General features: G+C 36.1%; 2 protein-coding genes across 2 annotated transcripts; one reads left to right on the top strand and one right to left on the bottom strand.

Moving 5' to 3' along the window:
- Positions 1-121: 121 nt before the first annotated feature.
- nubp2 (nucleotide binding protein 2 (MinD homolog, E. coli)) lies at positions 122-5,185 on the top strand. The gene is made up of 7 exons (XM_079862821.1): positions 122-652; positions 1,071-1,189; positions 2,298-2,496; positions 2,579-2,733; positions 3,457-3,567; positions 3,653-3,722; positions 4,892-5,185. Exons 1-7 carry the CDS (start codon positions 640-642, stop codon positions 5,026-5,028), a joined length of 804 nt encoding a protein of 267 aa, XP_079718947.1. The 5' UTR covers positions 122-639; the 3' UTR covers positions 5,029-5,185.
- A 1,326-nt stretch (positions 5,186-6,511) lies between these two features.
- On the bottom strand, positions 6,512-16,010 carry atp6v0cb (ATPase H+ transporting V0 subunit cb). The gene is made up of 3 exons (XM_079862829.1): positions 15,724-16,010; positions 8,967-9,150; positions 6,512-7,523 (listed from the first exon to the last, which is right to left on the bottom strand). The coding sequence occupies exons 1-3, from the start codon at positions 15,794-15,796 to the stop codon at positions 7,319-7,321; spliced, it is 462 nt and encodes a 153-aa protein (XP_079718955.1). The 5' UTR covers positions 15,797-16,010; the 3' UTR covers positions 6,512-7,318.
- Between the last annotated feature and the right edge of the window lie 206 nt (positions 16,011-16,216).

The raw sequence follows: 16,216 nt of genomic DNA on the forward strand, positions 1-16,216 counted from the left end.
ATTAATATTCATAGAACGAGCTGGGCGCGCACTTACGTCGTCTCCTTTTCAGCCAATCAGTTAGTCATATTGGGTAAACGTCATTTTACGTAGTTAATATTCATTGTACAAAGCGTTCGCCATAGTAGGTCTCGTGATTTGACAGACGGAACGGGTCGTTCTGTCTATCATCCTCATTAAAGGCCGCTTTAAGGATCAGCGCGCGCTGGCTTTCCGTCAACTTTACCTTAAACGACAAATTATCTGACCTACAGATCAACATGTACACATCAATGATGTGGTGAACTCAAAAGGCTGCATCAAACGTATTAATAAGCAGGCTGGTATCATAGTATAACATATACATTAATCAACAGGCTGATATCATAGTATAAACATGTATTTTGTTGTATTTGAAAACAATAATAATTCAAATATTTACTATTAATTAATAATAATTATGTGTGAATATTTCAACCTGGCTGACAGTTTTGAAGGACTTAAAACAAGGGCGTGACTACGTCGGCTAAATGACCAATAGTAACGTTGAGGTGCTTTGCACTCTAGTATCTGATTGGACGAGCTTGTCCTATTAGGCGGGATCAAAAACGCAGAACGTCATTATGACGTGTAACAACGCGGAAATAAAAATAAACCAACATGGACCGCAGCGGTAAGTGCGATGATGCGATCACATTGACCAGTAGTACTTTAAAACAACTGAATCACTTCACAACTGTCAATTTACGGTGTCATAAAATGCAACAGAATAAAAAAAATATAAACGCAATAATACAGGCATTTTGAAACAAATATAATAAAGTAACATAAGACCATGTTTTTGGACATATAGCATGGTAAAACTATGTTTTGTTTATGAACCACAACAATGCTATGTTTTTTTGACAACTAGATTGAAAATACAATGGGTTTGTTGGACATTTAACATGATGATGTTCTTTGGAGCCCCATGGTACATAAATATATAGATGCCATAGTATTACCTTACAGCATCACACAGTACTGTAAAGTGGTTCCAATGAACTTTAAAGAGAACAGAATGTTTGAATCGACTTGATCACATCTTTCAGAGAAAGGGAATCTGTCTGAGGTGAAGCACGTGGTTCTGGTTCTGTCTGGTAAAGGTGGAGTGGGGAAAAGCACCATCACCACTGAACTCGCCCTCGCGCTCACACATGCAGGAAAGAAGGTGACATATCATTCTATTCTATTCTATTCTATTCTATTCTATTCTATTCTATTCTATTCTATTCTATTCTATTCTATTCTAACATGCTATATTATATTCTTCTCTATTAAAATTGATTCTGTTCTGCTCTCCTGAATTCTGCTCTATTCTGTTATATACCACTCTATTTTAATATATTCTGTTTTGCTCTATTCTATTATATTCTATTGTATATTAATATATTCCGTTTAGCTCTATTCAATTATATTTAGATCTATTTTAATATATTGTTTTGCTCGATCATATTAATTTAGCTCTTTTATATTATCTTCTGCTTTATTCTATTCTATTATATTCTGCTCTTTTCTGTTATCTGTTGTTCTATTTTATTCTATTCTGCTACATTTTAATATTCTGTTTGCTCTTTTCTATTCTATTAAACTCTATTATATTCTATTCTGCTCTATTTTAATATATTCGGTTTTGCTGTTTTCTATTCTATTAAACTCTATTATATTCTATTCTGCTCTATTTTAATATATTCGGTTTTGCTGTTTTCTATTCTATTAAACTCTATTTTATTCTATTCTGCTCTGTTTTAATATATTCTGTTTTGCTCTTTTCTATTATAAACCGCTGTTTTATTCTATTCTGTTTTCTACATTTTATTTTGCTCTAGTCTATTATATTCTCCTTTATTTTAAAATACTCTGTTTTGCTCTATTCTATTCTACTCTATTTTAATATATTCTGCTTTGCTATATTCTATTCTACTCTATTTTATTTTATTCTATTCTGCTCTATTCTATTATATTCTGCTTTATTTTGTATATATTCTGTTTTGCTCTATTCTGCTCTTTTCTATTATCTTCTGCTCTATTCTATTATATACAGTACTATTTTAATATATTGTGTTTTGCTCTATTCTATTATATTAAACTGTTTTATTCTGCTCTATTTTTATGTTTTCTATTTAGCTCTTTTCTATTATTTACTGCATTATTTTCATATGTTCTGTTTTGCTCTATTCTATTCTGCTCTTTTCTATTCTCTTCTGCTCTATTCTATTATATACAGTACAGCTCTATTCCCGTATTCAGTTTTTATTCTGTTGTCACGGTGTGAGTAGGTGGGAATCCTGGATGTGGACCTGTGCGGGCCCAGTATCCCGCGGATGCTGAGCGTGGGGAAGCCGGAGGTGCATCAGTGTGACGCGGGCTGGGTTCCCGTGTACGCAGACCCTCAGCAGAGGCTGGCGCTCATGTCCATCGGCTTCCTGCTGGAGGACTCGGATGAGGCCGTCGTGTGGAGGGGGCCCAAAAAAACAGGTCTGACCTTTCACCTTGAGTTGAGTTTTTGAACTTTGGTACCTGATGTGTTCCCGTCTCATATCCCCCGTCACTTTTCCAGCTCTGATTGGGCAGTTTGTCAGTGATGTGGCGTGGGGCGAACTGGACGTTCTGCTAGTGGACACGCCACCGGGGACGTCAGACGAACACCTGGCCGTGGTCGAGAACCTGCGCAAACATAAAGTGGACGGAGCTGTGCTGGTCACTACACCGCAGGTAAACACACACACACACACACACACACACACACACACACTCACCACACACACTCACTCACTCACTCACCACACTCACTCACACACACACACACTCACGCACTCTCTCACACTCACACTCTCTCACTCACTCACTCACACACACACGCTCACTCACTCACACACTCACTCACTCACTCACGCACGCACGCACGCACGCACTCACTCACTCGCTCACACTCTCTCACTCACTCACTCACTCGCTCACACTCTCTCACTCGCTCACACTCTCTCACTCACTCTCTCACACACACACACACTCACACTCACTCACTCACTCTCACTCACTCACTCACTCACTCACTCACTCACTCACTCACTCACACTCACTCACTCACTCTCACTCACACACTCACTCACTCACTCACACACACACTTACTCACTCACTCACACACACACACACTTACTCACTCACTCACTCACTCACACACTCACTCACACACTCACTCACTCACTCACTCTCACTCACTCACTCACACACTCACTCACTCACTCACTCACTCACTCACTCACTCACACACACACTCACTCACTCACTCACACACTCACTCACTCACTCACTCACTCACACTCTCTCTCTCTCACTCTCTCTCTCACTCACTCAGGGTTGATGTCCTTGTCATACTGGGACTGTAAATCTCTCGTCTGCTGAATAACATGCATAAACACCCTTTAAAATGTCAGGCAGTGTCTACAGGAGACGTGAGGCGCGAGATCACCTTCTGTAAGAAGACTGCTGTGAAAATCCTGGGCATCGTGGAGAACATGAGCGGCTTTGTGTGTCCACACTGTTCTGTGAGTGTAAAAACACTGGGAAATGCCTTAAACTAACCTAATAATCTTGATTTCAACTTTACACTGGCGGATGTGTGTTTTTCAGGAGTGCAGTAACATTTTTTCTAAAGGTGGAGGCGAGGAATTAGCCAAGCTCACGGGATCTGTGTTTCTAGGTAATGTGCTGATGATTGACCAACACTTCTGACTTGTGTTGTTCCACTATTCACCACTCGATGGTGCACATCATCTCATGTGTGTTTAAATGAGTTTGAGTACAGGATAGACATCAGAACTGTGAATTTGTCAGTAAATATAGTAGGGTCCAAAAGTCTGAGGCCATATTGAAGATCTGGGGATTTTTTTTCAGCCTGAAAAAGCTAAATGTTTTAGTATTACCATACAAAAATTGAAACAAACTTATGATGTAAAATGCACAAGAAATATTGAAGATTCTGCTCTATTTTGAGCTCAAATCATGATGGAGAGCATGATCATGTTCATGTCAGTCAAACCAAATATTAATGCGTACTTGAATTCATGTTAACTTTTCACTGAAATTTTATGATAATTGAATTCAATTATTTATTATAACTTAAACTTTATATATATATAGATAGATATATAGATATATATAGATATATGACGAGTTCAGATGCAAAAGCCTCTAAGTGCCATCTGAAATTTTCTTCTAGAATGATCATTTATTCATTTTTATAAAGCTTGTATATTTAAGTTAAGTAATTTCACTTAAATGACAATTAATAGGTAATTTGCATTGCCATTTAAGTGAAATTACTGAACTTAAATATACGAGCTTGATAAAAATGACCATTCTAGAAGAAAATTTCAGATGGCACTTAGAGGCTTTTTCTGAACTCTTCATATATATATATATATACCGGTATATACATATCATTAAATGTATTATTAATAAAAATAAAAATAATTTAATTATAATTATTGACATTGAAAATCTGAATTTTTTTCTGCCTGAATTTACCATACAAAAATTAAAACAAACTAAGAAAATAAGGATTATGTACTATTTTGAAGTCAAATGTAAATTTCAGTTTAAAAAAATATCAAATGTAAATGTTTCTCAATATGTTGATTTCAGTTCAAGATGCTCAAATCATTATTAATTCTATTATTTATTATAAAAATGTAAAATGTATTTATTTATTTATTTATTTATAATAATAGTTAAATTATAATTATTTGTTTAAAAAAAAATTAAATAAGAAAAATAACATTTTGGAAGCATTTTGACTGGTGGCCTCAGACTTTCGGCCCCCCCACTGTCTACATCAGCACTGCAGATGACATAAGTGTGTGTCTGTAGGCTCAGTCCCGCTGGATCCTCTCCTGACAGCGCGTTTAGATGAGGGACGGGACCTCCTGCAGGTGTTTCCAGAGAGCAGCACATACACAGCCATCAGTGATATAGCAAACACTCTCCTCAGCAGCCTGGACGCCTGAAACACACCAACACTTACTGAGAGGACGCGTCACATTCATGTTTCATGTGATGTCATTTGTTATGAGAGAATTTATCTGTAAATGTGTTTTTTCCCCTTAAATCTGGAGATATTATATGTCATTGGCAATGCAGTGTTTTTCATACTGGTGCAACTTTAAATAAATAAAAAAAAAACTAAATATTAAACAAATGGTGGTCTGTGTTTCTTGTAAATAGCTATATGTAAAATAAAATAAAAAGAGAAATGACTATGAACATGTTCTTAATTAAACAAGAAAAATGTAATTAAACAAGAAAAATGCAGTAACCTTCACCCATGTTTATGTTCTCCATCTTCTTCATCACGAGGATCCCCTTTGGCCTGTTCTTTCCACTATTTCCATGCTATATTAACAGATATGCACATTTTAAGTGAACAATGACAAGTAAAAGATAGTATTTACTGACACTATTTTTTAAAGACGGAATTGATTTCTTAGTCTCATTTTAATCTCTCTTATATTTCATAGGTCAAAGAGAGTTTTAATTTTAGTTAACCCTCCTAATATCCACAACACAAATCATTTAACATTGTTAAATGTAGCTTGAAATGGCACATCAGCACTTCATCCACTAACTATGCGCATGCGCATTGCGTACACTTGAATATGTGGTGAAATCGGCGTACAAAACGTTTTCACGAACAAACGATTAATCAATAACTTGATTCGTACGAGTACAAGTACACAAAAGTAATCTATCCAGGTGTCCTTATAAATGTGTTGAACGATATATTTAATAGATTTCTTTGAACTTGTTTTGAGGATATATATTTTTTCTGAGGATATTAGATTCGCGCGTCGTAAAAAACAAAAAAGTTGTGCGGAAAGCCCTTATATGGGCATTGTCTAGGACACGTGGTTCTCGGACACGTGGTTATTCATTGGGAATGTTCAAAATTGATTGACATTAGAACAGCGGTTCTCAACAAACTTCGTAGATGAGCTCAGGATGATTTAAGATGGTACAACTAGGCTTAAAGTGCACTTAATTAATTTACTGTTTTTAATTGGAAAACACACTTGTATCAGAATCTTGAATCACAGAATGACAAAATGTATAAACAAAAAATATATATCAACAGTCCCTGATTCTGTTAATTAAAAAAATAAGGTTAAAAACAAGCCGTTTTGTCATAAATTGGGGGGCCTTTTAACATTGAAAAACACTGCATTAGCAAGAACCAGATTTGTGTGTGTGTGTGTGTGTGTGCGCGCTAATAGAAATAATCCACATAATTATTAGTGAATGAGAGCCAGTGTTTGATTGCGAATATGTAAGTAATTTACACTTAAAATGGCGTGAAAAGAGCTGTAAATCTATCAGTGCTGCAGTTGAATTATTATCAAGGTCGAGGCTGAGGACTGCAAGGTCAGATACACAGCTGAACACATTCACACGGTCCGTCTGATGATGAAAAAGCACTGGAAACACAGGCATATGGAAATTACACTTGTGAGACCCACAAGGGGCACACACACACCTTTAATACAACCAAACATCAGATATACACAGGAAACAACCATAAATACACACACCAAGCTGAAATACTCCCCAACACTGCACTCAGAAGCGGAACACCGGCCAGTGCAGGTCTATTCTTATATCTGTATATATTATATATAGAGATTTATGTTTATATAAATATCAATTCAAAGGATTTGAGGAGCTTCAAGTACATTTTTCATGAACAATATCTTAATGAATAAAATCAGTGAAAAACAAAAATGGACGTTAACAAAAACTATTCCATTCCATTCCACATACAGATTCATCAGTGCGTTTTTTTCCACTTCACAAACACGTCTTTGACACCAACGTGGAAATGTATAAAACTCCCAAATCACGTGACAGGAAGAGACAGGAACCAGAGGCGTGAAGGGAGCGAAAGAGAACGCGTGATTGGATAACAGATCGATGGGCGGGAGGGGTGTGGGAAACAAACAGAGAATGAGATCTATTACATTATTATTATTATATTCTATTCTTTTTTTCTTCACAAACACAGGACAAAATCACTATATATCGCATTTACAAGAAATCAAAACTATCAAACTGGACGACTGTACACTTTCAGAGATAAAACCAAACGCAAAGCCTGTTATAATGTGTAGGATTACTTTCCTACCTCTCAATTCATCTAATTTCATTTTAGTTTAAGGTACCATTTATTTTTCCCCCTTCCCATTTGATTTTTTGTTCCGCTTGCCCCGTCGTGCGGCCCGGCAGCGCTGCATGCTGACTGCCAGTTTATTTGGTTGAGAGAATCAGGGCTACGATGAGGCCGTAGAGACCCAGGACTTCAGCGAAGATCAGAATGAGGATCATGCCGACGAAGAGGCGCGGCTGCTGGGCGGTTCCACGGACGCCCGCGTCTCCCACGATGCCGATGGCGAACCCGGCCGCCAGCCCGCTCAGACCCACGCTGAGGCCTGCGCCCAGATGCAGGAAACTCCTGCCACACACAAACAATCAGACGTTAGTAAAAAAACTAAAAAAGGATTCATATAGAAATAAAATGTTACAATTATTATTCATTTTTACATCATGGACCACATGGACCACAAAGTCAAGTCTTATGGGTCAAGTTTTTTTATTGAGTGCTGAATAAATAAGCTTTCCATTGATGCATGGTTTGTTAGGATAGGACAATATTTGGCCGAGATACAACTATTGAACATCTGGAATCTCAAAATATTGAGAAAATCTCCTTTAAAGTTGTGCATTTATGTTGGCGATTGTGCTGCATTCACTCACAAAAATAATTTTTTTGATATATTTACGGTAGGAAACTTACAAAATATCTTCATGGATCATGATATTTATTTAATATCCTAATGATTTTTGGCATAAAAGAAAAATCTATAATTTTGACCAATGCAATGTATTGCTGTATACCTGTGCGACTTACGACTGGTTTTGTGGTCTAGGGTCACAGATAAAAAAAAAAATAAATAAATAAATAAATTTTGCAAAAATGCATATACTGTACATGTTTTAAAAAAAAAAAAATACATAAATAAATACAACAGAACTAATCTTTCTACAGCATCGGCAATACAGAGTACTGTTATTGAAAAATGTACTGGAATCAACTACCAACATTTTAGCATTGCAACAACCATAATATAATATAATATAATATAATATAATATAATATAATATAATATAATATAATATAATATAATATAATATATCTGAATCAGTGTTATTTTAGTATCATTGAGATTTTTATTAATATTTTGAATTGGTTTTATGTTTTAGATTTTGTGCCGTGGAAAATGATCAAATTCCAAAAAAGAATTAAAAATGAATCATATCAATATATATATATCATTGCGCTGTTGGGTCGAAACATTGAATCTCTCTATATTTTGTCATTGTTTTATAAAATGAATGCTATTGGTCATCCTTTACGTCTGTATGTAAGTTTTACAAATATTTAACCAATAAAAAGCATTTAAAAGAGGTAACTTGTGACTAAACCACTGGCTCCTCAAACTAGCCTATATCTGTCATTTGCTGGTCAAAAAAAACCTCATAACTCAATTTGAGCATAAAATGTTAATATTATAATGACACATGCAAGCGTCTAACCATAGCTATACAAAGCCACAATACCAACTTCGACGACAGTGTTTAATTAAATATGAGTTATAGATACAGAAACTTTTAAGTTCGATGCGCTGGGTCGATTTTACAGCAATCACTTTTATTTCAATTTTAAGTTTTAAAGTTTAAACTAAATGAAAATGAGACATGTTACATTGGTGACTAGCTGAAATATAATGCTTATTTTTTTAATTTATCAGTCATTTTATTTTCAGTGATTTTGTGTTTATTTGTTGTTAACTATAATAGCCCTGTGCTCGTATAACAGTGCTCGTGTTCGACTCACTTGTAGAGAGTAATCTTGTCAGAGATGCTGTTGGCGATGAGGACGGCCACCACCAGACCGTATATAGCAATGATTCCCGCCATGACCACAGGAATGATGGACTTCATGATCAGCTCTGGACGCATCACAGACATGGCAGCGATACCCGTGCCGCTCTTCGCCGTGCCGTACGCCGCGCCCAATGCTAGAGACAGAGAGAAGTGACTTACTCTTTCTTTGCAGCACAAAGTTTAACATTCATAGTTTTACAGCATGAATAATCTCTCAAACAAATTGTAAAAAATGTATAATAAACGTATCCCTTTCTAATGTTGTGCATTATGGAAATAGTGTAAGGCAATTCCTATGTAACTGATTACATTCGCTGTCGAGTGCTGCCACCTACTGGATTTACCAGGTCACAACACACTTCAATAGCGCGCAGTGGCGGAACGATAACGAAAAGAAGAACAACTCATAGAAGTTGGGAAATACCTTGAATTATATTGGGAAATACAAAATGATTGCTGATGTTAATACAGTTAACATACGCCCTGTTCGGGGTCAAATTTCATCTTTTAATATAATTTCATTATTTAATATTATGTATCTGTATTATTATTATTCTTTATTAATATTCATAATCAGTTGTATTATCTTATGAAGTTTAAAATGCATGAGTTAGACTATAGATTGCATGGACACATGTGTTTAATTCCACTTTTAAACATAAGCAACATGTTTTTCTACCTTACAAGGAAGTTGTAAGTCACTCAGTTGTGTATTTAAGCTCAATCCTGACTGTACTACGGCAGAGAAACACGAAAACGCATAGACCTGGCATGAGTATAACATCTTCTCAGAGTTTCTCTCCTGACATATAAGAATAAAGATTTTTCTCGGTAAGATAACTGGTGTCCGGTCCCGAGAATCAAATAACAACGATTGCATTTTATTTGTAATTGTATAGAACAATCATTACTTAACGTGCAGTACAGACACTATCTTAATTTCATAATGTCCTTATTTCAATATTGTTCAGCTAAAACAACTTTCTTTTTTTTTTAATGGTTTTAGTTACTGTAAACCGTTGTGACTTGCAATAATGAACCAGTACAGATATAGAATAATTCTCATGTGATTGCACAACTTGTTAGTGCAGCATGACTCGGATCTCCTGCAATGTTTCCGTAATGTTCAGTTAGTGAAACCAAAAGGGCAAAAACAGACTGCCAGCGAAAAACTGTGTACTGGGTGATTTGAGAGCATTGTTAATTGGTTGTTTCTACAGGTGAAACTCGAAAAATTTGAATTATCAGGCAAAAGTTCATTTATTTCAGTAATTCAACTTAAAGGGTAAAACTAATATATAGAAAATTACATGCAAATGAGATATTTCTAGCCTTTATTTGTTATAATTGTGATGATTATGGTTTACAGCTTATGCAAACCCCAAATTCAAAATCTCAGAAATTTTGAAAATGTTCATAAGCTGTAAGCCATAATCATAAAAATAATAACAAATAAAGGCTAGAAATATCTCAATTTGCATGTAATTTTCTATATAATATATTAGTTTCACCTTTAAGTTGAATTACTGAAATAAATGAACTTTTGCATGATATTCTAATTTTTCGAGTTTCTCCTGTATAGTATTCTGAAATATTGAGAAGTTTGCTTGATGCTTCACCTGTTTTATCACATCCAGAAAGATGGAAATAAATAAATCATAAATCTGACCAGTTCTTGTCAACAAAAAAAGCTGAATACTTGGATGGATGTTTTAGTGGTTTCAAACACCTGAATGAGCAATAATAGTAGATTAGCAAACAGCATTAAAAGGTACATTTACATTTTTATTAAGGAAGTTACTCACAATAATACTCATGTACTGTGGAGACTAATATAATAATGTAAGTACCGACAGATAGGTGGAATTGAGCTTGGCTCAAACCAGGAAACTAAACCAAGTTAGATGGGCTGTTTATTTGCAAACTGTTTCCGTGAATCCTCGGTCGTGTGTAGAGATGGTGTTAATTCTACAGACCTGCACACACACACTGTTAACCCTTCTGCTGCTCGTTACAGCTCGTTCATCCAGGAATCTTAGTCTAAGCTTAGTTTCCGGGATTAAAGGGTAACCCTGCTGGAAATACCATCCGAATTAACCACGATTACAACTACTACTGCAGCACAGAATCACCCAAACTAGCCAATACTCGAGTGTGTGTGTGTGTGTGTGTGTGTGTGTGTGTGTGTGTGTGTGTGACAGATGGGCCAGTGCGATGAAGAGCTGAAGCAATCCTTCAGTGTGCAGATGGCCACTGTCCAAACACACACTCTTTAAGACAAACTCAACCTGCTATGAGAACAACACCGAGACAGAATAAAAATAGATTTTACCATTTTTACAGAGTCAAATCAATCAATGTTTCTGCAAAGAAAGAACGTCATGTTTCATTCATTCATTCATTTATTCAGGCTATTTTCATGGCAAACTCATTTTAGTAGAAATTAAAATAATCATAATAACAATGAATGATGATAATGATTTAGCAATATGCATCTAACACTTTGAAAGAAATATAGCAACTAGGTCTATATAAGCTCTATCAGTTTTATATTTGATAGAAAATCTAAAAAAAAAAGTCCATTAATGAAATTTCTGAGAGAAAAAAAGATGCCCAATATCATTTAAAGCAGGATATTCTAATAAAACATGCTATAGTTAAAGTCTTAAAAAATACTTATTTGCTTAATTGAAAATTGCACTATCCATTAACAAGATGGTGTGTAATATTGCAACCGACACAAGTGGAACAAACATTTTTAAGCCAAAGTTATTTGCCGATACCTAAAATCTCAAAAAGGCCAAATATCAGTCGATTAATCAGCTTGTATGATATCAGTCTATCATATAGTTCATCTCAACTAAAGACATGACATCCTGAAGACAGCCTTCCTGAAACCATTGTGTTCTGCTATACTTCACGTATAGGCCTACATTTCTATAGTACACACACCCTGAGAGAGTTACTAATGAGCACACGACTGCAGTGAACTGGGACATGATGCCAAGTCAGATGAAAGAGCGTATTAGCTTGTGATCTGTGTGCATCACGTCTGTTAGTCACAACACTCATCGAGCCACTTTTTCCTTGAGTAAATATAGTGTAGATTAAATCAGCTGAGTCTGAATGACCGGTGTTCTCGTGCCATCAGGGATTCACGGAAACAACTCCCTTCCTCCAAATCAAGACCAACTTCTGACATGAAATATACAATTGTTCCTTCTGACTGTCTGGATCAACATCTAGTTTAGTCACTCCAGGAAATTAAAGGGATACTTCACTGATTAGCATTAGGCTTTGCATCAGTAGAAACCCGGTAGTATTCTCGAATGACCGTGCTTCCCTCCCTCATGTCCCCCTGAGACGAGAGATTTCTGGATTGTGTGTCTGGAAATAAACCTCAGATGACACAAAAATCGTCATTTAGCTCATCAGAGGCTCTTGTGTCCAGAGGCGAGAGACTCCAGCCAGTAGGAGGAGCTCGTCCCGCATGTCTTCAACCCGCCCATAGGGGGAGCTCACCATAAAACAGCGTCTTTTCAGTGTCGAGTCGACTAGTCGCCTAGGTGTATCATTTCTCCCGATCCTGCCCTCTGTAACCGGTAGGCGTGGCTTGGGCGTGGCCTCGTAGGGCAGCGAAGCAAGTGCATTCTGGGAGTTGTTGTCTTTCATCCACATGAGCCAAAAATACATTTTCTGGCTTTTCTCAGTCTAGAAGGCACCAACTTCTAAAATAATTTCACATTTCTACTACATAAATGACCCAATTTAAATACACATTCAAAATGTTTTGGGTTCAATAAAAATGAAGCTTGATCAACAGCATTTGTGGCATAATGCAGATTACCACCAAAAAACAATTTCAACTCATCTAAATCACAATTACACAATTAAGTAAATGTTTAACATATTTGTTTTCACACATATTTTATTTGAGCTATAAAGAACGCAGAACATCCTTTAAAACTACAATATATTGTCGGATGTAAAGTCAACGTGAAACATCATTCAGAATAGTGTTGTCACGATACTGGAATTTCCAACAAGATACGATACCTGAAATATCAATATTCGATACCATTTTTCGATAACTGCCATATATATCTCCGTACAGATAATTAGTCATTATCTCAAAAATGTTTTATAATTTGGGTAAGTTTGTTGCAATAGCTTGTACACAGGCTTTATTAGAATCATTGAACTAAATGTAAAAAAGGACAAATAAATTGTCAGTAATAAAATAAGAACAAATAAACAATTTGCAAGCGATAGCACACAAACACAATAGAATAAAGAGACAAATGAAATAAACACGACTTTAAGTTTTTTAGGTGGGTCTAACAGTAGTATTCAGGTTAGAGAAATACTACAGAAATTAAAGTAATCAAATGAAAAGACTATCCTGTGTTATTTTACTGTAAAAATACAGATTATTGCTTATAATTAGGCTAGTTACAAAAGTTATTCAGCGAAGAGCAGTTTTTTGCCCTATTAGGCTGCTGTCACTTTAAGAGCTCATGCACGGATCCAATATACTGTTACACAACATGCAAAGCTTTCTCTCAACTATTTACGTTCCAAGACTGTATTTATCTGAATACTTGACAAGTCGGGCGTTTTGACATAATATTGTATGTATTTTGACCATTTAAGTGCAATGAGACACGAAAAAAGAAGTCAATTTGGTACTCGAGAGGCGGCTTTATGAGAGCGGCACTTATAATCAGTGATGCACAATACTGCCCATACAAGCACTATTTAACCAAAGCAAATGAGCCGAGTGAGTGACAGGAGGCGGGTGTGTGTCACCGTCAGAGAGGCGGAGAGTGAGAACGCGAAGCTTGTTTTCCAGCCTGAATAAACTGGATCATAAAGCTGTTACTTGGTGATGTCAGCTAGAATGGAAAGTCATTTGAAAGGCGGAGCAATTTATGAAGACAACCATGTTTTTTTTAAGGAATAAGTGTGCACAAAAAAAGGCCTGTTTCCAGAATGAATGATATCTATAATGATTATCATCTGTCAGAGTGGACGCTTGAATAGTTATTTTTATACTCATCGTTATCGTGTTTGGCACAAACAGGACCCATGACATGAAGTATTGAATTAAATCAAGTCAATTTTGATTTGATGTTTATTGTAATGGTAAACAGGACTCTGAGCGGCAGACAGCTCTATACTGTGTTTCACATCGAGGGCAGCAGAATCCCTGAAATATATAAATAATAAATCAACTTCAGCTCTTTCTTATCTAAGCTTCGCTCTCATGTTCAGTGACTAACAGAAACCGGGAAGCACACTAAAGAAAACCCTTTACTCACAAAGACACGGATGAGAGAGAGACATTCTGCTGCTTTTTCCTCATTAAGAAAGCTGTTCAATCTCAAATACACATGAAAAAAGGCCCTGGAAGAGCATCGACTGACCAGCACTGTACGCATTTTAAGCAAACACACGCCAGCTGCTGACATACAGAGATAAAGAGAGCAAACAGGCCTGAAGTGCCATCAAACAGTCCAGCAGAGAATACACAGCATGATGCCTTGTGCTGGAAATAAACACAGATGCTTGTGATGTCCCTCCCTACTGTAACGTGCACGTACATTTCAGTGTCGCACTATTTCTGCAGCTTCAACCTGAAGATTTGTGGGAAATTATGGTCATTACGCACTTTATTGGGATTTGTGTCCATTTAAAAACCACCAGGTCTAATGCTAAATGGAGTGAGAGGACGATTTTTCGATCCATTTCTGGACCGTCGTTCATCTTTGATGGATGATACAGTGATCCAGCTCATCATCAATAACAGCCAAATTAAAGCTGTTTTAATTACTAAAAAGTCAATCTTAATATTAGATTTTTCTGAACCACTTGCAGTTTGTGGTTAATTGAACAAAATAGCCCAATAAATCAGTAAATATCACACTATTAATATAATTAGGCTAATGCACAACTGTCAGGCTGCACCTTAAATTCAATGTTTCAGGCTTTCAGCCTCTAAATCCAATCAAACCCGATTAATGATCTATACCTGTGGAAAAAAAACTGTTTATAATAATCCCTTGCCATTTTATGTCCCTTGCATACAAATTATAATCTCTAAATCTACCCAAACCAGGGAATGAATTTTATACAATGGTTAAATCAAAGGCCAGTTGTATCTCCACAGCAACATTTGCTGGCCTGTAAATTAATATATCTGACATTTTATGATCAATATGCATTGCAATGGTATGCATCGATAATGAGTAATTCTAATAATAAATGCAACATTTCACCAGCAATTTTTCTGCTAGCACATGCATGGATTATGATCATAAAGACATCATCATGTGGAAGTAGATGTAAAGAATGTGTTTTATTAGAAGATATATATTTTTCTACTATATTTAATTCGATGCTATGAATAACGGAACCAGCACTGACAGGATGGATTATAATCATGCAGACATTTTTTTTTTTTTTTGATAATTTATATTTTAGAAATGTTTAAAAAAATATTTTAAATAAACAAGTGTATCTATTTTCATATTAATAAGAGTAAATAATATAATTAGAATGACATTTCGTCGCATTTCAAGAATAATGTGACCTCCACAGGGAGATCAAAGAATCATGACGAAATAATTATGCAAATAAAATTCATGTGACATATTATTCAATAAATGTTTAATAAATGTGTTAAATATATTTAAATCGAAATTTACCGCTGAAGACCATCGCTGCTGATGCGCCCATCACTGCGAAGAACGGTGAGTATTCGGGGCTTCCTGACGACATTATTCCTCTAATTGCACCTCAAAACCCCAATAACTCCGAACTAATACTGCTGGACACAAGCAGAACCGTACAAATTGACGGGTATCGGGCTCTGAGGATAAATGGTTCGGTAAAGAACAATGGTTTTAAATCCCAATCAAATGATGGAAACAGCTTGTCACGGATCGTGTCGGATGAATCTGCGGTACAAAATGGCTGAAATGTCACCTGACACACCGTGTGGAACATACCATCCGACTCCTGGAGGGGGGGGATAAATAAAAATTTGGGATGCGCCAGTTTGCTTTTATCGAATAGAGTCTGACAGCAGATGTAAAACTAAAATCGTCATAAATCGTTAAATTGAAAGCATGTGGGTGAAATACAGACAGGTGTTATGGTTTCGTGGTCTCCCCCATTTGTAGTGAAGATAGTGCGCGC

The sequence above is a fragment of the Squalius cephalus genome, assembly GCF_949319135.1.
Source record: "Squalius cephalus genome assembly, chromosome: 25".
Taxonomy (NCBI): Eukaryota; Metazoa; Chordata; class Actinopteri; order Cypriniformes; family Leuciscidae; genus Squalius; species Squalius cephalus.